The 24,772-nt window shown below is 43.9% G+C and overlaps 1 protein-coding gene across 1 annotated transcript; it reads left to right on the top strand.

Annotated features, from left to right (window-relative positions):
• rabl2 (RAB, member of RAS oncogene family-like 2) lies at nucleotides 1–15,592 on the top strand. The gene is made up of 8 exons (XM_041203640.1): nucleotides 1–1,468; nucleotides 3,181–3,210; nucleotides 4,971–5,050; nucleotides 7,494–7,573; nucleotides 8,412–8,523; nucleotides 9,744–9,841; nucleotides 10,760–10,843; nucleotides 14,458–15,592. Exons 1-8 carry the CDS (start codon nucleotides 1,341–1,343, stop codon nucleotides 14,536–14,538), a joined length of 693 nt encoding a protein of 230 aa, XP_041059574.1. The 5' UTR covers nucleotides 1–1,340; the 3' UTR covers nucleotides 14,539–15,592.
• The last annotated feature ends 9,180 nt before the right edge of the window (nucleotides 15,593–24,772 follow it).

The raw sequence follows: 24,772 nt of genomic DNA on the forward strand, positions 1-24,772 counted from the left end.
AGATAGCGGAAGGAATAGAAGGAAAGAGATTTAGAGAACGAGGAATAAAAATAGAGACAGATTTAATTTTTAGATTGGCAAAAAGAGAGGCTGGCAATAGTCAATAAAAGGGAGCTGAAATATACATTTGTATACACAGGGAGAATACACAGGAGGCGGTTATATACTGATAAATTTAACTGCAGAGAGAGGCTAAAATACAAGACTGACCTGCTGTGCATTTTTTTCTTAATTTATGCTTCTACTGGGACTAAGAAGGGTTGAGAGACACTCAAGGCCAGCAAGGTAAATTTGTAATGGGACTGGGAGACTGAGGTTCAGAGAGATAAACAAAGGGACAGCTGTGGATCTAGACTAAGAGAGGGACCGCAAGAGGGACTGAGATGGACAAAGAGATGGAGTCATTCAGACAAAGAGACAGCTAACAACAATTCTCTCTAGAAGAAAGACTGTGAGATATATACACAAAAATAATACCAATACACCAGGAAAACACACTTAGAAATAAAGAGCAGAAACAAACCCAGGGAAATTTTAAAAACAGGGTGAAGGGTCAGAGGGCCAGATATAGGCTATTGAGAAGCAGAAAGCATAGGGCAGTGATCAAAATAGGACCCACAGAGAGAAAGTGACATTAGGCTGAGGCATTGAGGGCATTAGCAAAGCTGGGAGAAAGAAGCTGAGATATTGTGTGAGAGAGATTTTCAATCTTACAGACAAGCAAAGAGAGAATGAGAGGGACAGAGAAACAAGACTTTAAGTCAAAAATCTGAAGGGAGGGAGTGAGAAATAAACTAATGAAAAGAATGCAGAGAGAGCCAGGACAATAGAACTTATTGTGACAGACTGATACGTTGAGAAGAGAAAGAGAGAGAGGAACTGGATCATAGAACAAAAAGAGAAGTCTGAGATTAAGACAGGCACAAACAAACTGTGTCAGGATATACAGGGACAGAAAATAGTCAGGGGCAGGGGAAGATTTATAGAGCCTGATATTGAGAGAAGTGGAGAGACGCATGCAGAGGTGTTCAGCATTAAAATAATCTAGTTTAACAATATTACACTAGTCACAAGTTTATATTGGGTTTAGAATGGGGACAGAATAGATTTGTGAATAATTCAGAAAAAGAGCAGTAACACAGCAAGGTATGTAAAGAAAGAGTGGAAGATTCAAAAGCAGTTGTGTGCAGATTAATGGGCAGAGTAGAGGCAGAGCAGGAGGACTAGAGTGCATTGAGCTTGCGGGGAGTAGCAGGCAGGCTCAGAGACACAACAATTGGTGGAGGAGCAGCAGGAGATCGAGACCAGTCACTCAAAGCTGTGACATTGTCAGGACCGGTATGGCCACAGAGAGCAGCAGTATGGCCACAGAGAGCAGCAGCCTGTCCGACCTGAACCAAGACAAGTACGATGGGGACGAGCACATCAAAATTATCTGTCTGGGAGACAGCGCTGTTGGAAAATCCAAGTGAGTAAAAAGTGTGGCTGGGCAAGAGGTGGCAGGGCTGTAAATGAAGTGAGGCTGATTACAACAAAGTATTTGGGCCCTGTTTCTTTCTGCTTGTCCTGAAGCAGCAGCTCCTTGCTGTGGGGCAGATTATATTGGGGTCAGCCGCCCTCCAACATTTCACCTAATTGATCCTCCCTCATGTCAGAGCCCAGATGTCAAAGCTGTTCGACCCATGGTGGTGGGGGAGAGGGGGTGCTGTTCCACCATGGGCCCGCAGTGCATCACGAACTGGACCTGATCCATCCTCATCCAACATGCGCACACACCCTGCTCAGCAGGATTTGCTTGTTGATGATCTGAAGGGCAGACTCATGCATCCTTTTTCCCCTATCCTCTCCCAGGGGTTCCTGAGCACGGCGGAGGGTCGGCACAGGGAGGATTTGCAGATTTAGTACAGACTGGGAACCTGCGATGGTCCTAGCCTATGTGACATTGCCACGTTAATGAGGTGTTCCACACCCAGGGTGCTGATAGATTCAAAATAGGATCTGATGGAAATGACAGGTCAAAATTACATAGAATGTACAAAACAAGAACAGGCCATTCAGCCCAAGTATCTATGTCAGTGTTCATGCTCTGCACGAGACTTCTCCCATCTACTTCATCTGAACCTATCAGCATAACCTTCTCTCCCTTTCTCCATCATCTCCTTATCTAGCAAAAGATAAAATCAAGTGAGACTGATTCCTCCAACACCATCACAGGCCTCGATATGTTTAATGTGAATGCTCAGTTCTACACCATACTGATGCAGCTCCCATTAACCTTGGGGAGGTTTTGCATGGTTGGAACTGGTAGCCTTGTTGGATAGGATGTTGGAGGGAGTTCTGGAGCAGAAGGAGAGCAGGGAAGGGATAGCAAAGGCAGTTGTATACAAGGCCTGCTTCTTCAAAGGGAGAAATCCTTGTGCTCCTCATCTTTGGTGTGAGTGTTGGAAGGGAGGGTGGAGTGAGCAGGAGCAAGCTGGAAGTTGTTCTGCACTCCAGGATGATTCTGGTGTGATGAGCAATCTTGGCTGGAGAATGAGGCACTGTAATACCATAGTGGAGCTAAAGGCAATCTCTATCTAAACCCCATGTGTATGAACCATACTGCAACTCAGAGCCCTCAGACACTCAGGAATAACGTCTGGGAGAATGGTGGATGTGGTGAGTAATTTGGAGAGGCCAAGGGAATCAAAGGTAGGGGTGAAGCTCCTAATCCATTATTTTCAAAGTTTGATGAAGCAACAACAAACGGTTAGACTTGCTGACTCTTCAAAGCCAATACCCTCAAAGACAACATCACTGTTCAAATTCAACAGGGGTTCAGGCTATAGAAACCCAGGGGTATGTTGTTGATCCTTGGGAGTCTCGGAGTTTTGGTGGGTTTTCCAGATGCTTCCAGTCGTTCCTTTCTGTAAATGGGGAACTCTGAGGTGGAGTTCCTCATTGTGATTAGTTCCTTGTCCTGTCTCGTGACGTGTGATCAACAGACACAAGACCTCATGGCAAACCATGTGTGGGTCTGAAAGGGAACAGCCTGCTCTACAGTAGGACTTCCCTCCAGAAGGGGAATGAGAGGTTACTATGGTGGGACTGCACAAACTGTGGTATTAGTGAAATTGGGGGCGGTCAGTCTCTGGAGACCTGAAACTATGCTAACTCGATTTGGGTGATGTGTTTTTGCAGGTTGATGGAAAGGTTCCTGATGGACGGATAGTATCCTTTCTGAGCTTCCTATAGAGTGATAAGGTCAGTCACCAAGGGACACGAACAAAATCCTGATGACCTGACCGCACTAGCTCTGATCTCATGACCCCACTGATTGCATTCTTTCCCTTGCACTATTTAGGTGAACCTATATTTATAGGTTATATATACGAGATCCTAAAGAACAAATGTCCTTTGATAAAAGTAGCCTCAAAATTAATGTACTGTTTCATATTAGAGAAGGATTATCTAATGGAAGTAACTGATTAACCACTGGTGTTGTTATGGTGACACTTTTAGTCGCATTTTAAAATAGTTGAACTCAAAATAGTTAACCATACTTCACACGTTTATATTTGCTTAAGGGACTTCTACCAACATTCAGTAACCAAAGCACTCAACAAGCAAATATTCCTACACTCCGATTTTCAGGTTACCATTATACCAACAAACATACAAATAGGTTAAAATTCACACAAGTAAGCCATGACAATATGAATATTGAGATAACAAGGCCAACAATGGTATTTAATACTCTCTTTACTTACTACAGTAATCATATAGGTACAGTAGCATTTTGCTGATGTTACTCGATATGTAATCCAGAGGCCCAGATTAGCAATCCAGAGAGTAAAAGAGTTCAGATCCCACCAGAGCAGTCTGAGAATTTGAATTCAGTTTAAAAAATATGGAAATAAGAAGTTGGTACCAGTAAAATTCACCCTGCATTTGTTAGATTGTAGTAAAAGCCCATGTTCTCCAATGCCCTTTAATACTCAATCTAAGCCTATTAGGGACTACAGCCCTACACCAGTGTGGTAGACTGTTAATTGCCCTCCGAAATGGCCTATTACATCAGACCTACTACAAGTGGTTCAAGAAAACAGCTCACAACCACTGCCTCAGGGCGAATAGGGATGGGCAACAAATGCCACCCTTGTCCCAAGAGTTAATTTTTAAAATAATAGAAATGGCCACATCGACCTTCCCAATTAGCCATATGGCTAGTCTATTTGACAACATTAGCCCAGAAGATCTACTGCAGTGTTGTGTTCACAGGCTCTGTGGGGTCTGAATCAATGTTGCGATGTTTTGCTTTCAGCCTGGCCAGTCCCTTTTAAAGCTACTGCTCAGCATCTGCTGTCGGGAGGTGGTCTAACTAGGCTCATCCAGGTAATTGGAGCTGTTCATGAACTCCTGAGGTCAATTTCAGTATTTGTAATTGCTTGTAATGCTCTGGCCCCTGGTCAAAGGAACCTGGCATGAAACTTGGGGGTAGGCAGAGCAGCCAGCATCCATGGAAAGAGGAAGATAGGTCAGAGTTTCAGCTAGATGACCGTGCAATGCTGTTTACCTGAAAGCATTTTCTGCTATAATTTCTGATTTACAGTATTTTGCATATTGTCTCCAAGATGAAATTACTCGCTCTCTTTTCAAAAAATAATATTAAGAAAATACTGTCTCTTTACCACTCTTTCATCCTTTTAAGAAGCTACTTCTTTGACTAAGCTTTTGATCATCTGCCCTAATATCTCCTTATGTGGCTCAGTGTCCAATTTAATTTGAAAATGCTCTTGTGAAGTGCCTTGGAACTCTTTACTACATTAGAGGCGTGCGATAAATGCAAGTTGTTATTTTGCAGCCATAACACAATGAAATGTAGTGGGTTATGCTGGACATATTAAATGCAAAACTCTTGCGTCATTTTATTTAACCCGCAGGCTTGTTTTTATCTTTGTCAGTCTTTTATACCTTAACTCGGGTTACAGTCGCCCCCAGCAGTTGTCCACTTATGCACTGACGCTGTACAAGTACACTACCACTGTCAATGACAAGACTGTTTTAGTGGGTAAGTGTTACATTCTTCAATTGTTCTTAACCTACATTGTGAACCTAAAGAAAAGGAGAGTGAGTCCCACCTACGTGGCAAAAACCTACCCCACAAAGGTGAAAGGACAGTCCTAGTAACTATAGGCCAGCTAATTTAACATCAATGGTAGGCAAGGTTTTAGAAATAATAATCAGGGAAAAATACCAACAGGCACTTAGAGAGGTTTTGAGTTAATTAAGGATAGCCAGATGGATTTGTTAAAGGTAAATTGGGTTTGACTAATCTGATTGAATTTTTTGGTGAAGTAACAGAGAAGGTTGCCAAAGGGAAAGCTGTGGCTAGTGGCTATATGGATTTTAAGAAAGTGTTTGACAAAGTCCAACATAAAAGGTTGGTTAAGAAAGTTGTGGCTTATGGAATATAAATTGTGACTTATGCAAAATGAGGGTCAATGATAGCTTGAATAAAATATTGGCTTAAGGACAGAATAAAGTGAATCATGGTAAATGATTATTTCTCTGACTGGAAAATAGTAGACAGTAGTGTTCGCCAAAGGCTAGTGCTAGGACCACTGCTTTTTTTGATATATATACATGACTTGGATATTGGATTACAGAGTACAATTTCAACATTTCCTGATGATACCAAACTTGGAGGGGTTGGAGGAGTGACAAACAGGGAAGACAATACAAATCGACCATAACAGGACATGGAAAGGCTATCAGAATGGGAGGACAAATGGCAGATGGAATTTAATGTAAAGAGTATGAGGTGATATATTTTGACAGAAAGGATAAGGAGATGCAAGGTAGACTTAATGGCAGTTCTAAAGATTGTGAAGGAAGAGATGTACCTGGTGGTGCATGTGCATAAGTAGTTGAAGGTGGTAGGATATATTGAGAGAGCGGTTAGCAAGGCATTATGGGATCCTGGGCTTCGTAAATGGAGGTATTGAATACAAAAGCAGGAAAGTTACACTGAAATTTTATAACACAATTGGAATATTGCACCCAGTTCTGATAACCACACTTTAGGAAGGGTGTGAGGGTCCTTGAGAGAGTGCAGAGGAGATTTACCAGAGTGATTCCAGGGATAAGGGATTTTAGCTGGAAGATTAGGCTGGAGAGCTGAGGTTGTTCTCCTTGGAGCAAAGGAGATTGAGGGGAGATTTGATGTAGGTGTACAAGATTATGACAGGTTTGGATCAGGTAGACAAGGAAAAACTGATGGTTCAAGGACTAGAGGAAACAAATTTAAGATTTTGGACAAGAGATACAGGGAGGATGTGAGGAAGAAGTTTTTTACGTGGCAAGTGGTAATGACCTGGAACTTGTTGCCCATGAGGGTATTGGGAGTGGAGATGATCAGTGATTTCAAAAGAAAATTGGAAGGTCACGTGAAGAAAATAGGCTTGCCGGCCTATGGGAAAAGAGTGGGAGAATGAGACTGACTGGTTTGCTCTATAGGGCTCGATGGGCTGAATGGTCTCCTGTGCTATAAATGACTATGACTAAAAATGTTCTGGATTTGGTTGACTGGTGGAGTTCTCAAGTCACCAACTTTTTCATACAGAGGACAGTAAGTAGACCCATTAGGGTCTGGCCATTCAGGATTGAAATCAGAAATCGTTGTTCACAGAAAGTAGTTGACACCTGCTGTTCCCCCAAAAGGCGCTCAATGCTACAGGACATTTGAAAATTTCGAGACAAAGCTTGAGAATTTTGTTTGGTAAGAGGATCAGGGGATGCATAACCAAGGCGAGTTAATGGAGTTGAGGTAAAGATATAATTGAATGACAAAATAGAAGAAAAAATACATTTCATTTATATTGTGCCTTTCACCACCTTAGAATGTCAGAAAGTACACCGAAGCCAATGAAATATTTTTGATGTATTGTAATTTTGAAAATTTGGTCATTTTGCACAAAACAGCAATGAGTTAGATAACCAAATAATCGGTTTCAGTGATACTGGGATAAATATTGGCAAGAACACCAGAATTCCTCTGCTCTTCAAAACATACAGCGGGATCTTTTATATTTACTTCTGAGGACAAATGGGTCCTCAGTTTAACGTCTCATCTGAAAGACAGTGAAGCGCTCCCTCGGTACCGCACTGAAGGGTCAGGGTAGGTTATGTGCTGAAATCTCTGGCATGGGGCTTGAACACTTCACTTTTTCACTCGCAGCTGAGAATCTATCATTGAGCAAAGGCTGAAAAAGGTGAGAGGTTGAATGTCGTACTTCTGTTCCTGTGTGCGGAAATTTGGGACAGTTAAAAATATTTCTGGAGAGAGAAGGTAGGAAGGACCCTGGAGAAAAGGGTAACGGTGAGAAGGAAGATGGGTGAGGCCTAGTGATATCGAAAAGAACTTGGGTTGAATCTCCTTAATTTTAGCATTCATAATTTTAATAATTATTTGAAATTGCTAAAGTTGAAAGTATGGATGTTTCCTTTTACAGATTTCTGGGACACAGCGGGGCAAGAACGTTTTCAGAGTATGCACCCATCTTATTACCATAAGGCACATGCCTGTATCATGGTGGGTCTTCACAAGTTCTACTTTAATGTATACTGTAAAACGTCATTTCAAAAATAAGATATGTATTAATGATTGATAGATTGAAATGTGCCACCATGTTACTCTCCAAACCCCACAGTGATTTTGCCTAATATAAACACTTGCTCTGTACAGTGACATAAGAAGCTTAGCAAAGTCCAGGGAGCTCAGAAACAGATTGGCAGAGCCAGGGTTTTGAGAATCCCAAGCTTTGAATTAAAATTTTGCAATCTACCAGCACGGCACCCTACTCATCCAGACACTACTCATCCAGCCAAGTCCCACTGGAGTATCGTCCGGCAGGATTATCTAGAGCTGAGTGGAAAGAATTCCAGCCCTCACTGACACACCTACCCCTCTAGGGCTACTGGTCAACAGTTTCCCAGAATTTCACACGCCTGCCTGCCTCAAATATCAAACCTGCCGTTGAAGTTGGCTTGGTTCCAATTTTCCATTGTCAATTGGGTCATGCTTGAGCTACCTTAGCCCCGATGAGATTCCATCTGGCCTTCAGATAACGCCTTCCCAAAGCTTAGAGCTTCTCACCAGCTGGTCAACGACAACAGCTTTCAATGAGGCAGTACAGCCTGCGCTCGGCAGTCTGAGACATGTCTGCTACTTCAGTGTTCGAAACACCTATGTTCAGTGTCAAATACTGGCTTTACTCTGTATCTAACTCTGGTGTAGCTGCCCTGGGAGTGTTTGATGGGATAGTGTAGAGGGAGATTTACTCTGTCCTATACCAGCCAAGGTCCAAAATGAGCAGGCCAGGTGCTACTTACTAAAAGAAAACTAATTTCCTTTTTAATTTTGAGATTAGGTGTTTGACGTCCAGCGGAAGATAACTTACAAAAATCTGAGTAACTGGTACACAGAGCTGAGGGAGTCTCGGCCCGAAATCCCCTGTGTGGTTGTTGCTAACAAAATAGATGGTGAGTTCAAAGGTTCTGCATCTGCTACTGTGAGAAATGTGGTTCCTTTTGCCCTGTAATCTCCATCTGAAATTTTAACTGAACGGGAAAGGAGATCAGAAGCTAGATGTTGATAAGAAAGATTATTCAGCTCATCTTAACCATTGGGAGTGATTCCACAGTTTCCGCACTACAGTATCTGGTTGTAGCTTAAGCGATTCCAGGGAATTCTCCCCCACCTCAGTACCCTAAATGGAAGCCTATTCCACTGTTTCTGTAAAGAATTTGCTGGGTATTCATCCACTTATTTGTGGGATCTTGCTGTGCACATATTTAGTGCTGAGTTTGCCTACCTAACATTTCAAAACAATCCATCACATGAAGCATCTTGGGGTGATTCAAAGAGGGATGAGAAAGAAAGTTCAGATTGCTCTGCAGATTGCAGACTGTGTCCCCCCTCGAGGCCGCCGGGCCATGCCCCTCCCTCTGGGCCGTGCCTCCCCCGCCAGGTCGTGCCCCCCCCCTACTCCGGGCCGTGCCCCCTTTCTAACCCTGGGCTCCTGAGGTCAGTTGTAATGCCTCCTCTTGTTGGTCTGGCTTCGATCAGCTGACTTCACACTGAGCACTCAACTTCGATGCCCCATCAGAAATAGAAGCATTAGTTCACACAGTGATAATCGCTTGTTTGCTCCTTTCTCCTTCCATATCCATCCATTGTGTTCACTGTTCAATCCTATTTCAACTTGGTGAGGGAATTGACAGGAGCCTAATGTGGTACCGTCATGCCTTGCTGAGGTGGCAAGATCCCCCTTGTAGGGGTTTCATGGCACCCCTTCTCAGCGGTGAGCTGAGATCCACTGTACTGGTATTGAGAACCCCTCTTCATTTTGTCTGTTTCACTGAGTTCACCTTCCTGGGGCTTTGTCTGGGAAGGAGAGATGGGAAGGGATGGATCTTGCCACCTCAGCAAGGCATGACAGTACCACATTAGGCTCCTGTCAATTCCCTCACCGTTGAAATAGGATTGAACAGTGAACACGATGGATATGGGAGAGGCAGCAGGGTGAAGAGGACAGAGAGTGGGGAGGGAAATGGAAGCGTGTTGTGGGGGGAGATGGAGTGCAAGGGATCAAGCATCCTGCAGTTGGTCATGCCACGCTTGGGGATAGCAGAGCTTCTTCGAGGCATGGTGACTGGCATTGCACTGCTGAATGAACCACACATTGCTCTCTGTCTTTCAGCCGACCTGAAAATCACACAGAAAAGCTTCAACTTCGCCAAGAAACAGGGGCTGCCCTTTTATTTTGTGTCGGCAGCAGACGGAACCAATGTTGTCAAGGTAGGTGTGGTGGATACAGGGGAACCCATTCTTGTGTAACTGAGGCGCTCTCATGTACTGCTACCACTGGGGGCCATGCTGTACACAGCAGCCTAAGGTCAGAGCAGAGGGAGAGGTGCATAAATGATATAACCTGCTGTCCAATCGTAAATCTGATTCTCATCGTGTTCAAATTGCCTCTTAGTTCAGTAATAATTCCCCTGTGACAAGGGTAGGGTGGTGCAGTAATTCTCCACTTCCTTCACAGAAACATTACTAAAAGTAACAATGTGGGTTAAGGATATCCTTGTTTAAAAAGAACAAACCAGGCACTGGGGTTCATTTCTAAAGGAATAGAATTGAAAAACAAGAGAAATTATGATAAACATGTTAATAAACCTTGGTTAGACCACACATGGAGTAGTTCAACAGTCCTGGTTTTTATATTCTAAAAAGGATACAGAGGTGTTGTACTAGTGAAAGTGCAAAAAAAAAATTACAAAGATGATGCCAGAACTTAAGAGGTTAAGATCTGGGAAGATCGAAAAGGCTGGCACTCCTTTCACTAGAAAAGAGAAGACTGAGAGCTAACTTAATAGAGGTGTTTAAGATTGTGACAGAGTTCCATAGGGTAGATGCAGAGAAGAGTTTCCATTTGTGGGCAAGATCAAAATTTGGGGCCATGAAGGTAAGAAAGACGAAAATGATACCAGCATTTTCTCAGTACAGTTTGTGGGATCTTGGTCTGTACATAATTGTTGTCAGATTTTGATGCCGTTACAGCAGTGGCTACACTTCAGAAGTACTCAATTAACTGTAAAACATTTTGTGATGCTTCACAGTTGTGAAAGGTGCTAGAGAATGCAAGTTCTTCTTTCCTTAAATGTTGGCACTTGGATTATTCAGCCCCTTCTGTCTTTCCTGTCCCATTTTCTGCAGCTGTTTCGAGACACGATAAAGCTAGCAGTGTCATACAAGCAGAACACTAGTGATTTCATGGATGAAGTCATGCGGGAGCTGGAGGTGAGTCTTCACTTGCTGGCGTAGGCATAAATTCACCCGGAGAATCGTAGCAACTTATTTGACTCAGGAATTAGCTCGAGGAGAACTGAGGCACCATACTAGATGCCCTGGCTTCTCTGCTGTTATTCCATTGGCTTATCCCCAGATATGATTGCGGTCAAGCTCTGTCCTGTCTTTCCTGGATCTGTAGTTTCCAGCAGGGGCCACTGGGTAATGATTAGAATAAAACAGAAGAAAATGGCATTGCTGGAAACACAAGTACCAAGCAGTGACCATCTCCAACAATCTAACCATCTTGCCTTGACATTCAATGGAATTACCTTCACTGAACCCCCCACTATCAGCATCCAGGGGGTTACCATTGACTAGAAACTGAACTGGACTAGCCACATAAATACTGTGGCTACAAGAGCAGGTCAGAGGCTAGGAATTCTGAGGAGAGCACTCCACAAAGCCTGTTCACCATCTACAAGGCACAAGTCAGGAGTGTGACTGGATACTCTCCACTTGCCTGGATGAGAGCAGCTCGAACAACGCTCAGGAAGCTTGGCACCATCCAGGACAAAGCAGCCCACTTGATCAGCACCCCATCCACCAACCTAAACATTCACTCCCTGCACCACTGAAGCACAGTAGCAGCAGTGTGTATTATATGCAAGATGTAGTGCAGCAACTCACCAAGGCTCCTTCGACAGCACCTTCCAAACACGTGACCTCTACCACCTAGAAGGACAAGGGCAGCAGACGCATTGGAACACCGCCACTTGCAAGTTCCCCTCCAAGCCACACAGCATCCAGACTTGGAACTATGTCACCATTCCTTCACTGTCATGGAATCAAAATCCTGGAACTCCCTAACAACAATGAACTGCAGCAGTTCAAGAAGGCAGCTCACCACCAGCTTCTCAAAGGCAATTAGGGGTGGGCAGCAAATGCTGGCCTAGCCAGCGATGCCCACATCCTATGAAAGAAGTAGTGCAGGTCAGTCAACAGCTGCCAGAGAGGGGATGCCAGGTTAACATGACTGCTATAGGCCCTTCATCACACCTGGATGGCAAGTTGATCCTTTAGTGGAACTGAACAAAGAACAAGTTGGTGGGAGAGAAAAGGAGTGCTCTGTGAAAGGATTGGGTCTTCTGGTGAGGGATAAGACTGGGGAATGGTGGGGAGAAAACACCAAATGGAAACTCGAGAGCAGGGGAAACAAGACTGCCAGGCAGAGATGAGATAAGGCTGCATGCTACAGTGCAGCTGCATGCTACAGTGCACTTCAGTCAGCATTGGAATTGTCAATTTGCCCAGCGTGATAGGACCCTCCCAACCCCCCCAGCTCCCCTTATCTTTTAAAAACTGGAGGGAAAGCTAAGGTGTGAAGTTACTTGTGTCAATGTTCTGGTCAGAGTGCTACAGGATTCCCAGAGGGAGAGGCAACATTAAGATCATAAGAAATAGGAGCAGGAGTAGGCCACTGTTCTTTCAATCATGATAATAAAATTCACAGCTGACCAAATTTAAATACACAAAACAAGTAATTAAAAGCTACACACTGCTGTTCAATTTCATAGGCAATATCATTGATTTCATCAGCCATTTTACAGATCTCTTGGCGCCACTCAGCAGCTGTTCCTGAAACCTGTATTGTGCTTCATGGGAACAGTTTAGGGGGCCAAATTTAGGAAAGACATTAGGTGGGAACTGGCTGATTTTTTTCTAACCCAGTGGCACTGAGCCATTATTTCAACTGTACTGGTCAGTCAGACCAGGACTGAACCCTGGACCTTCTGGGCCAAAGTGGCTCACTAACACACCAGCAGTTAAAGCCTTGATTGAGATTATGAAAGAAAACCTCAAAGCTATAATCACTGTTCACCATTCCCAACGTTTTTGTAATCTGGTTGCCGCTTAAATGATATGACGTAACATCTCCATCCTTTCTGGCCCCAGTGCTTCAAACTGAGTTGAGTTGCTATCCATAGACACTGGACTGTTGAGTTTTCTGGGGCCCCAGCCCCCCCCAGAATGGTATGTGCCCCCCCCCCTCCCCCACCCCAAAACCCCGGGACTCGGGCTGGGCACTTCCCCACCCCCAACCCCCAGTGCTCCGTTTCGGCATCTTTCTGCACTCTCATATGTTCCTTGTTTTATTTCTCTCTGTTAATTTTGTACAGTCTGTCATTTGCTCATTGTGCCCCTCTTCCACCCACCCCTCCCTACTGCCTGTCTCTGGTTACCCATTCTTTATTCTGGCCTTATTCCATGACCATTGGGTTACAGTACCAGTATTCTCCCAGCAGGTGGAAGTGTTGTCCTGTAGTGAGATGACTGGGCTTCTTTGCCGAGCATTGAGCTGCACCCGGAGTAACTATAAAGATGCTGCTACACCTGGAGTGACTCTTTCAAGAGACTCGGTCAATGCTACTACACCTGGAGCGATTCTATAAAGAAACTCAGTCAATGCTGCTGCACCCGGAGTAACTATAAAGAAACTCAGTCAATGCTAAACCATGAACCACGCGTGGTTACACATTTTCCTTTTCATCAAGTTTCTCTCCGCTCACTGGTCATTATCCACAGAAATGCCGTCTCAGCCAAGGCAGCTAAATACACGGATGATACAATTCATTTTCATCCAGATCCAAGAGCTTGGAGGTCTCTCCGGCCGCTCTGGAGGTCTCTCCGGCCGCTCTGGAGGCCTGGAGGTCTTTCCCATTGCATTAGAAACTGATTTAATGACCTCAACTGCAAGCGGTGTCTTCAGGTGAAATATTAACTTGTGGCAAGGGCATAGTTTCATTGCATCATACTCTAAGATTTGACTCTAACTTCACTGTGTACAAAAATCTACAACTACTACAGAGTCATTGCTTATTCAAGGTAAGGGTCACTTACTGTAATTGCACAGGGGCACTGCTTAATCAGGAGCATAAGTGTTGAAGATGAGGCAAATTCTCCAGGGCAAAGGATGGGTGTTTTGAGGAGGGTGTTTTTGATGGTGTTTTTGAAAAGAAGGGGAATGGCCTTTGAAGACAGGAAACATTTACAATGCTGCCTGGTATGGTGGCCAGGATTGTAAGTTAGGTGATCAGCAGTTTAATAAGTAGACGTGAAAATGTAAGTATCCTGCAAGAGAATACAGAATATCCACCCACCACTTTAAACCTTCACTGCCTGCACCACCAGTGCAATGTGTACCTCTACAGTATGCACTACAGTAATTCACCAAAGTTTCTTTGACAGTGCCTCCCAAACCCATGACCCCCACCACCTAGAAGGACAAGGGCAGCAAGTGCATGGGAACACCAAATCTCTCTCAATTTTGGCTTGGAAATATATCACCATTCCTTCATCATCACTGGGTCAAAATGGGGAGAGATTTGGGCAGTGGCATTAGTTTGGGCCTGTTACAGGGCTATAAAGAGAACATGATTCAGTGGCAATGGTTTTGTATTGATACAGGGAAATGGAGAGAGTGAGGCAGTGAGATTAGTTTGGGACTGATACAGAGCTATGGTGAGAGGACAAGGTTGTAGGATTCTTGTAGCAGTCAGATGAAGGATGTACACATGCCTAACTTGTGCACACCCAGCTCAGTCTTTCTTACTCCTCTCCACCAGAACTTTGACCTTGAAACAAAGGAGGACACAGCGGCCAAGAATGATGACCAATCAAAGGATGAGAAATCCCAATCACCATGACAATGTTCGCAGAGGGGAGGAGCCTTGATATTGGAGCGAAGACTTGGATACGCTCAGCTGTACACTGCAGGAAGAGACTCGACTCTGACCTCTCAACTTTAACACCCATCTGTCCAGACTGAGCAAGGAGCTTGGCTGAAGTACAAGGGCAATGGCAAACTGGATTGCATGCTTGGGAGGGACTATATTCTCCCATACATTCCTCACCCCCTGATTCGAGCTGTTCGTCTATTTAAAAAAAAACAGCAGGTGAAGAAAGGACAGTTGTTGTTCAACGTTTTGGGTGAGGTGGGAGATGAATGAGAAGAACACAATATCTTGTAGCTCTGATGTTTATGTACAATAACATGTCTGCATCTTTTCTCATGCTAGCGAGTAGCAGTGTGCAGAAATGTCCCTACCCCCAGTTCTGTGTGTTGTCATAGTGACCTTGGCCTTGCACTCGAATAATTGATTATAAATTGCTGTCTGTTGTGTGAGCCTCTCTGCTTGACCCTTTCTGTGGAGCTTTGTATTACTTTGTGATGTTACTTTCACCTGTGCTGGGTGTGAAACCAGGTGAAGTCTCAGGGTCACGCGTGCCCAGTATGGGTGAACCTACCCCCCATCTGGTGCAGGTTAGAAACACAAAGGCTAAGGTGAAAAAGAAAACAAGCCATTTGTAGTTCTCTGGGTCACTGGATGTGAAAATGCACCACGTGGTGTGGTACTGGTAGTCCCAGCCACTGGTTCAACTCAGCTTTGCCAAAGCAGAGGCCTGGTGACTAGCCTCAGTACCATTCTGGTGAATCTATCATTTGTATGGGCTGCCATCCACTGGACAGTGGAGTAGCTTGCCCAGAAGTCACCTCTGGTCCCTTTGAACAAGCTACTATTGGGAGGGTAATGCACATAGAATCCATACCCCAGTGAGAGTTGGTATTTTCAGAAGATTCAAAGAGTAAGTTCCGCATTATTGCTATCTGTACGTTTATGTTTCATGGAGTTTGTATTGCTCACTGCTCCTTGATGTGTATCAGCTCAGTGTGGCATTAATTAAAACAATATCCGATTGCTCTCTGGGATTCATTGTCTTCAATGAAACCATATACAAAGCAGTGGTTCAATATGACACTGAGCAGCTCAGCCCAGCTCCAATTGCCTGCTCATATCTCAACCAGGGCATAGTGCAACTTGCCACAAATGACCTGTCCCCCTCTGACAGCAAAGAGGTTAATCAGTGGCCTGGATCCAGGTTGAACTGACCTTGCCTGTGATATTTTCTACAATTGCATAGCCTACTGCTGAGTAACGCATCTTAACAAGGGCCACTTGGGTGAGACCAGTGAGAGAATCTGGAACCTGCAAACTGTACCCCACAAAAAAATCAGCACCAATTTTGGGCAGGGAAGCATTATCAAGCAATTTTGCAGGACAAAGGGTCCAGACCCAGTCGCTGCTTTCAATCCAGACGCTCCTTTAGTTGGTTTGGCTCTTGCATTGAAATTTGAAAAGGAGAAGGAGAGTGGTGCTTTCTGCAACAAACCTTGCCAATGGTTATAATAGATCATTTGGGGATCCAAGCCCAAATAGAAGGGGCCCCTATCCCCTTTTGGCTTTTGGGTTCTATATGAGATGAGTTCGGGTCCATCTCAATCCAGTTTCAACTGGAGGTAGATCAAGGTCACTTCCATGTTGTGGATCTGACACTGAGGAGGAGCTTCATTCAGGAAATGTCGCAACGGGATGATAGGGAATTGCTCCTCAATGTGGATTGTTGAAACAGTGTAGAGGGAGCTTCACTATGTATCCAACCTGTCCTGTACCTGCCCTGGGAGCATCTGATGGGATCGTGTAGAGGGAGCTTCATTCTGTATCTAATCCATGTTAAAGCTGCTCTTCAGTGTTTTTTAGGACATTGTAGAACCTTACTTTGTATCTAATGTGCAAAGGGGCAGAAGTGAAAATGCTCCATTTCCTGGTGTGATGCCCTCTAGTGGCTGAGTGCTATACTTCCCTTCTCCAGGCAGTTGCCAATATTCAGGTGATTGCTTTGAGTTTACCAATGGTAACTTAGTCATTAGACATCATCAAAGAAATCTGCGTTTTCTTGCTGGCTGAAAATGCACATGCAAATAGGCAGGTTGTGTTTTGGGTGACTGGGTTGGCCCTGTGTTTGAGTGACTGGGTTGGTTCTGCATTTGGGTGGCCTGCATTTTAAGGTGGACTGGATGTGATTATACCAGCGGGTTCCTGCGTATACACAAAAGTGGACTTGATTATGTAGATATTGATGGAGCTTCTCTGTTTTTGTACAGCTTTCCCTTAAACAAATTATTTGACTCAGGCACAGATCGCAGGCCCTGACCCAGAGCTTGAACTTGTATCATTGTTCATGTGTAAATTACTTTTTGACTTCTTAATATTGTTATAAAATGATTTCAGGCCTATGATGCATTTTGTGAGTGGCAATTCTGCTGAGTCAGTAACACTTTGTGTTGGGCAATTTTCCAGAGAATTCAATCCCTGTTTGCTTAAAACCTGCAGCTGGAATGTTGAGCAAGTATTCTGCATTTATTACTGAAAGTCTCTGCTTGGGAAAACCATGAATTAGTCTGAACTTCAACTCTAGCGTTTCATTCAGGAAAGTTCAAGAACTTGACCAGTACATCACCCATGATCTTTCAGAGGCCTCATCACTTCCATGCATAACTACAGTTATTTAACCATTTGTATCTATACTTTAACATACTGATCTTAATCTTTTAGCTAGATTCAATATCAAGTCCCTTTTCAAGAAGCGTTTTGTAGATGAGGTTTAGTTGGGAGCAGAAGAAATAGAAGCAGTAGACCATTTGAACCTGCTCCCCAACTTGGTTCCCCAATTCAATAAGTTATAGCTGAACTATTTCAACTCCACCTCTTGCACTATTCCCATATCCTTTGATTCACTTAGTGTCCAAAAGTCTTTGGATCTCGGTCTTGAATATATTCATCGACTCAACATTCATCGTCCTCCAGTGGGGTAAGGAATTTCAGGGATTCACAACCCTCTGAATGAAAAGAATTTTCTTGATCTCAGTTCTAAATGGCCAATCTCTTATCCTGAGACTATGACCCTTATATCTAGCCAGGGGAAGCAACTTCTCAGCATTGATCCTGGCAAAACCCTCTAAGAATTTCATATGTTTTAATGAGAGCCCCTCTCATCCTTCTAAAATCCAGAGAATATCAGTCCATTCCAATCAATCTCTCATAGCAGGATAGTGCACTCACCCCATGAATCAATCTAGTCTACCTTTGTTTTACCATCTCGAAGGCAAGTATTCCCTTCCTTCAATAAGGAGACCAGAAATGTACCCAATACTTCAGATGTGGTCTCACCAAAGCCTTAAATAATTGCAACAAGACTTCCTTGCTCTTCTACTCCAATCCCTTTGCCATAAAGGCCAACATATTATTTACCTAATTGCTTGTTGTGCCTACCTGTTAACTTTGTGTCTCATATCCATGGACATCCAAATCCTTTTGAGTACCAGCACTTACTAGTCTCTCTCCTTTTTAAAAAAAAGTTTTGTTTATCTATACTTCCTACCAAAGTGGGTAATTTCACACTTCCCCGCTTTATACTCCATTTGTCACCTTCCCAAATCACTTAACTAATCTAAATCCCTTTTCAGTCTCTTTGTAGCCTCCTCACAACTTACTTTCCCACCTAGCTTTGTATCATAAGCAAACCTGGATATCTTGCACTCTGTTCCATCATCTAAATCATTGATATAAATTGAGGCCCAAGCACTGATCCTTGCGGCACCCCACCAATTACATCCTGCCATCACGAAATGGCCTGTTTGTTCCCACCCTTTATTTTCTGTCCATTAATCAGTCCTCAATCCATGCATTTCCTATATTTCAGCGGTGACTGCATTTCAAAAAGTACTTTGTTGGCTTTGAAGCTTTGGGACATCCTGAGGTCATGAAAGGCGCTGCATAAATGCAAGTCTTTCTAATTTATTGCCCCAAGTGCATGAGTCCTAATCTTGTGGAACAGCCTTTTGTTTGGCACTTTATTGAATGCCTTTTGAAAATCCAAATATACTAGATCCACTGGTTGTCCTTTATCCACCCTGCTAGTTACACCCTCAAAAAAGTGAGATTTGTCAAATATGATTTCCCTTTCATAAACCAGTGATTTTCCAAGTGCCCTGTTATCACATCCTTAATAATAGATTCTAGCACTTTCTCTACCACTGATGTCACGCTAACTGTAGTTCCCTGTTTCCTTTCCCCATTACTTTGGTTCCTGTGGATTGGAATGTTACAATTCTAGATTCTATAGGGATTTCTGGAAAATCAAAACCAATGCAGAGGCCATCATGACCAAGGAATTTGTTGGCTTTTATTCCCCTTAATTAGTTCAGATGTAGTTGAGATTTAGTTGGAATGTAGCTGGGATTTAGTTTGACTGTAGTTTATGGAGTAATTGGCATTTGGTTGGGGTTTAGTTTGGATAAACTTGGGGCGTATTGTCATTGGGGTTTGGTCTGCCTGTCCTACATGGATCTGTCATCCTCTAATACTTCAACAAATTGGTCATTCTTCACGTGTGAGGCTGGACAATGAGTGCCAGCAAGCTATTCTATTGTTTGGGGCATCATAGTCGAGTCCTGACCTGTCGTGAGCTGATGACTCACTTTGAGCAGTGGATGCTGGACAGTGGTCAGGCTGGCTGATTTTACTCCTCTCCCAAGGGCAACCACAGAGCTATACATAGCTGAAATCAGCTAACATGCCACAGGCCATAAAACGAGCTTAAGGCCTTGCTGACCTACATGGCTCAATGCCTCACCGGGAGTGAACTTACCAACCTGGCCATTGATCGAAACAAAGGACTACTGTCTAAACGCTAATGTCCCATCCACTTGACATCCACCAATTTGCCTGGGCCAAGAGCAGCAGTGAGACAGATGCTGCAAGTCTACTTTAGCAATGAGTGGGTTCCAAGGAGAACTTTTGAACAGGAGAAACACAGTTTATTGTGTTTACCTTAAGTGCATTGTCCCATTCAGTATGCACATGCTGGGTAGGTGGGATGCAGATTTGAGGTTACTGTCAGATCAGCCATGATTTTATTAAATGGTGGAGCAGGCTCAAGAGACCGTATGACCTGCTTCTGCTCCTTGTTTGTATCATTGCGGTCATTTATTTGTATTAGGATAACAGTATCAGGTTAGGGATCTTCATCTCTGCTATAAAAGATTACTGGGAAAAAGCTGTTTCCTCCTTAAAATTCCATCCCTTGAGTACCAAACACCCAGTGCAACACAGCTACATCTGAACGTCTGCAATTCTTTCTCTCCTGCCCTGTCTGCCAGATTTTTTCAAAATATGAATAAAGACATTCTTCCTGATGCCTGTTTTAGTTTCACTTTTCACTGGTTTAACTTTATTCCCTCTGCTCTCACTGTCCTGGTTTTATTTACTGTGATATTCTGTGTTTTCATCTTCTAGCCCAGTGACGTTTATAGGAGTTTTCTTGGGCAGTGTTGGGCTATCAACTCTCCAGACCAGCACTGAAAAATGATCAAATAGGGATTTCTCAATAAGGTTCAAGCAGAAACATTATCGCTTTTATTAATGTAACAATTCAAACAAAGTAAATTACAAAGAGGAATCAGTTTTGTTGGGACAAAAACTCCAAGGCATGCAGTCGAAAACTCTGGTCCATCAGTAACTTCACTGTGATTCACTGTAATATCTGAACAAACATCCAGAGGTATAGGCTCAACTGATGGGTTTTCACTGGGTGGATTATGGAACTGACCAACGCTGGAAAAATATCTTGTTTCTGTGTTTCTCGCAAGTGAATTGAGGCACGAATTTTCGAAAGAAGCAGTGGTCTGATTAAAATAGACTGAAACGGAGGGTGTGAGTAGAGGGGAGAATGCGTGTGCGTGTGTAGGGGAGGATTGTGCATGTGTGTGTTGGGGGACCTGTGATTGTATGTGTGTACCTTTGGGGTGTGTGAATGCGGATTTGGAGGGGTGGGTGTATGTCAAGGCATGTGTGCAAGGTGTCCATGTGAGGCATATGTGTATGTAAGTGTGGGAGGGTGCATGCATATGTGGAGGTGTGCATGTGGGTGGGGGTGTGTGTGTAACCTGATCATCACTGGATTCATGTCCACAGCAGCAGAGTTGCTGACTTAGGTAAGCCGATGCACCTTTGTTTTAATCATGCTGAGCTCCCACGCTCTCCACAGGCACTTGTTAATAAGCAGTAAGACAGATTCGACCTAATTACACACACTGTCTGAACAGAGGGTTGGTAAGGTCCCTCTGCGGACTGAGTACAACATCTGTCAGATGTGAATAGTGATTAAGAGCCTAGGTTTACTACCCACTCACTGCCCCAGAGAGGATGCTCACTGGTTGCACTGTGCAGGGCGATGCAGGGCTTGGGATGTGATATCTATATCTGATGACATTTGGGATTTGTACGCTGTAAGTTAGTTAATTTGCTAAAGATATCTGCATCTTAAGCAGCTGCACAAATCAGCCTCTACACCCCAAATCTCTCTCCTTCTCTCTGGCTTTCTGTATCTCCTTCTCTCTTTCCACACTGCCTTTCTCTATCTCTTTCCTTCTCCCTACTCTGTCTTCTTGTATTTCTGTCATTCTCTCTCTTCCATTCTGTCTTTCTGAATCTCTCTCCCTCTCTCACTTTTTTTGTATCTCTGTCAAACAGCAACAATAACGTGCATTTACAAAACACGTTTAGTGTGGTAAAAATTCCCAAGTTGCTTCAGCGGAGCATTAGGTAACAATAATTAACACTCAGCCATGTAAATAGATATTAGGACAGGTAATCAACAGCTTGGTAAAAGAAATAGGTTTTAAGGAGTGTCTTAAAGAAGGAGAGAGAGTTTGAGAGGCAGAGACATTTAGGGACGGAATTTCAAAGCTTATGGCTTGACAGCTGTACACAAGGTTGCCAATGGTGGAGCAAAGGAAATTGGAGTTATGCAAGCAGCCAGAATTAGATAAGCTTAAAGACTTCAGAGGATTGGCAGAGGTTATAGAGATAGGGAGGGGCAAGGCCATGGAGGGATTTGAGTACAAGGAGGAGAATTTTGAATTTGAGGTGGTGCTGGGTGGAGAACTGATGTAGGTCTAGGTGAATTCAGGTGACACAGACATAGGGGGTATTCTGAGTGATGGGAACCGAAGGAGTGAGTCAGAGTGATGGGGACTGAGGGAGTGAATTTGGGCGAATGTGAACTGAGAGAGTGAATCTGAGTAATGGGATGTGAGGAACTTAGGGAGTGATGTGGACTGAGGGAGTGAGTGAAAGAGGGATTGAGGGAGTGTTTGGGCGTGACAGGGACCAAGGGAAAGAGTCAGAGTTTTGAGAACCGAGGGAGTGAGTCAGAATGACTGTGCGCCTTAGGACTGGACTTGTGACCTGAATGTCGGAATTTGAACCCTTGCATTGAAGTGTGGCGTGATATTTTAGTTAAGAAGCTTCCTAAGGCAGCATTTATCCAGGAGAGAGGATTAAGTATTTGCTATCTTTGGATTCAGTGAAGACTATAGCCCTGTTAAGTGCTTCACATTTCTATATCTTTCACAGTCATTTTGTCCTGTTTAATTGGAGAATGTCCCTGTGGGTGCAATGTGTCAGTAATCCTCTCAGTCATTCACTCAAAGATTAACAAGACCTTGGTTCTGACAATGACTATTAATCGTTGTATTTTCGCTCTCCAGTTTTATTTGCAGTTATAATGCAATGTGAAAGTGAAGAATGGAAACTTGCCCATTGAACAAGAACAACAATTTGCATTTATATCATGCCATTGATGTAGTAAAACATCCCAAAGTGCAACATGGGAGTGTAATCAGACAAAATTTTACACTGAACGTCACAAAGACAAGTTAGGAAAGGTGAGCAAAAGTTTAGTCAAAAAGATAGGTTTTAAGGAGTGTCCTAAGGGAGGAAAGAGAACTAGAGAGGCGGAGAGGCTTAGAGAGAGCATTCCAGAGCTTATGGGCTCAGCAGCTAAAGGCACGGCTGCCAGGAGTGAAGCAATCAAAATCATGGATGGGAGGCCAGAATTGGATGAGGTCAGAAGATCATGGGGCTGGAGGAGATTACCAAGATAGGGAGGGGTAAGGGCAAAGAGGAATTTGAAAACAAGGATGAGAATTTTAAAATCTAAATGTTGCCTGACTGGGAGCCAAAGTAGCTCAGCAAGCACAGGGGTGATTGGTGAACAGGACTGGTGCGAGTTAAAATTTGGGCAGCAGAGTTTCGGATGGCCAAAAGAGCAGTGGAATAGCCAAGTCTCAAGGTAATAAAGGCATGATTGAGGTTTTCAGCATCTGATGAGCTGAGGCAGGGAAGGGGTTGGACATTATTACACAGTTAGACGTGGGGTGGGCGGTTTCAGTGATGGAGTGAGTATACAGTTGGAAGCTCAGCTCAGGGTCAAATAGGACAGCAACAAGCTTGCAAATGGTCTAGTTCAGTCTCAAGACAGTGGTCAGGGAGAGGGATGGAGTCAGTGCCTGGGGAATGAGGTTTGTGGTGGGGAGTGAAGACAATGGCATCAGTCTTCCCCATATTTAATTGGAGGAAATTTCTGTTTATCCAATACGAGAAGCAGGATTTGTCCTGTAGGCTTCTGAGCCCTACTGTCAGGCTCCAGTCAGGTTTAAAAGCCCTCTCTGTGTGGTTTCATTTATTTATTTAGTGAATGCAAATTCCCAAAGCCAAGCTTTAGCCTCCTAATTTGCTGAGTTTAAGGTAATAAGTCTGCTTTTGTCTGTAGAGGGGATACTCCTTGGTAATGTGCAGCATTGTTTGTGTCTTTCCGCATGAGGGGTTCACACTGAAGCCCCTGCACTGGAAGTGGGCTGCACAGGGGCCCTGGCCTGTTCTTAACCTGTTTATCAAAGACCACTCTCGCTGTGGTACTTCAAAGCCTGCCATTCGACAGATGGGCTGTGTCATAAGGAACTTGTTAATGACTTTCTGTGTTTCCCATTCATTGATCCAAGGGATGTCTACTGGTGGATCTTGCTCAGGAAAGTTACTCCATGTTGAAATGTAAGCTGGGCATTAGGTGGGTTGAACAGGCCATCATAGAGTACTAAGTGAGGTGCAGCAGGGATGGTTTTAACCAGCTTATGCTTTTTCATCAATCAGCAGATGTATAGGGGAGCGATAATTGTGATGATTGGAAGCCAGCGGAGGGGTGTTGAGAAGAGGGCTCCAGCTATGATGTGCATTGTTGCATTCACTTGACCATCGCCAAGATGTTTGCGTGTTGACCTTTGCCGCAGAGGTGCACAGTATTCTGCTGCAGAGCGTGATAGGGCAAATGCTGAGGTCTGGGTTGTTGTGGATACAGCGCCCCATGTAGATCGAACAAATTTGGTTAGCTTAGTTGAAGGGTCTGGCACATACAGGGTTAATGTGGGACTGAGTACAGTACCACCCAGACAGTGATCTAAAAAGGCACATGACATAGACCTTGAGTCAGTGTGATGTTAGCCAGAGACATGTTAAGACCTAGGATGGAGATTGCTACTTGCCTGTACTCTTTACTGTATATTTGTATATAGTTGCAAGTAGTTATTAAAGACTTGCTGTTAACATTCAGAAGACTACAAAGACTTCCTTAACAGACATGTTTTGTAACCAACACCATCCCAACAATTAATAAGTTGTTGCTGGTTATGACCTTTGCTGCTGTTTTCTTCAGATGTTCCCAGAAGGACAAAGCCCTATCTAGAGTCACTTCCAAGTATGTTGGGTTGGGATCATGCTTTTGTCTCTGGCCATCCATGTAGATATGTAATTCTTTTTTGGCACTGGCATGGTGGAAGTGGTGTTCTTCACTACATGGAACAGGTGACTGGCAACTTGGTTCAGGGTCGCTGATGGGCAATTTAGTACAGGTGATTTTTGGGCTGCTCCAAGGTGGTGAATCAGGTTCCAGCACTTCCGACTGGAACGACTAGAGTCCTGCTGTCGTTCCCTCCCATCTGGTGCAACATGCAGCATTGAGAGACTCGATGAGGTGGTCTGCTATACCAGGGTCACTAGATGATTCATATTTCTTTCAGAGTGCAGAGCTCCCTGCACCAAGGCATGGGATATAGACGGGCTAATGGCCATGACAGATGGCTGTGCAAGCAGCTTTGTGAATGGCACCACAAAAGCAAATGTATGTCGCTGCCACGAGTATATT

This window comes from Carcharodon carcharias, chromosome 13 (genome assembly GCF_017639515.1).
Source record: "Carcharodon carcharias isolate sCarCar2 chromosome 13, sCarCar2.pri, whole genome shotgun sequence".
In the NCBI taxonomy this organism is placed as follows: domain Eukaryota; kingdom Metazoa; phylum Chordata; class Chondrichthyes; order Lamniformes; family Lamnidae; genus Carcharodon; species Carcharodon carcharias.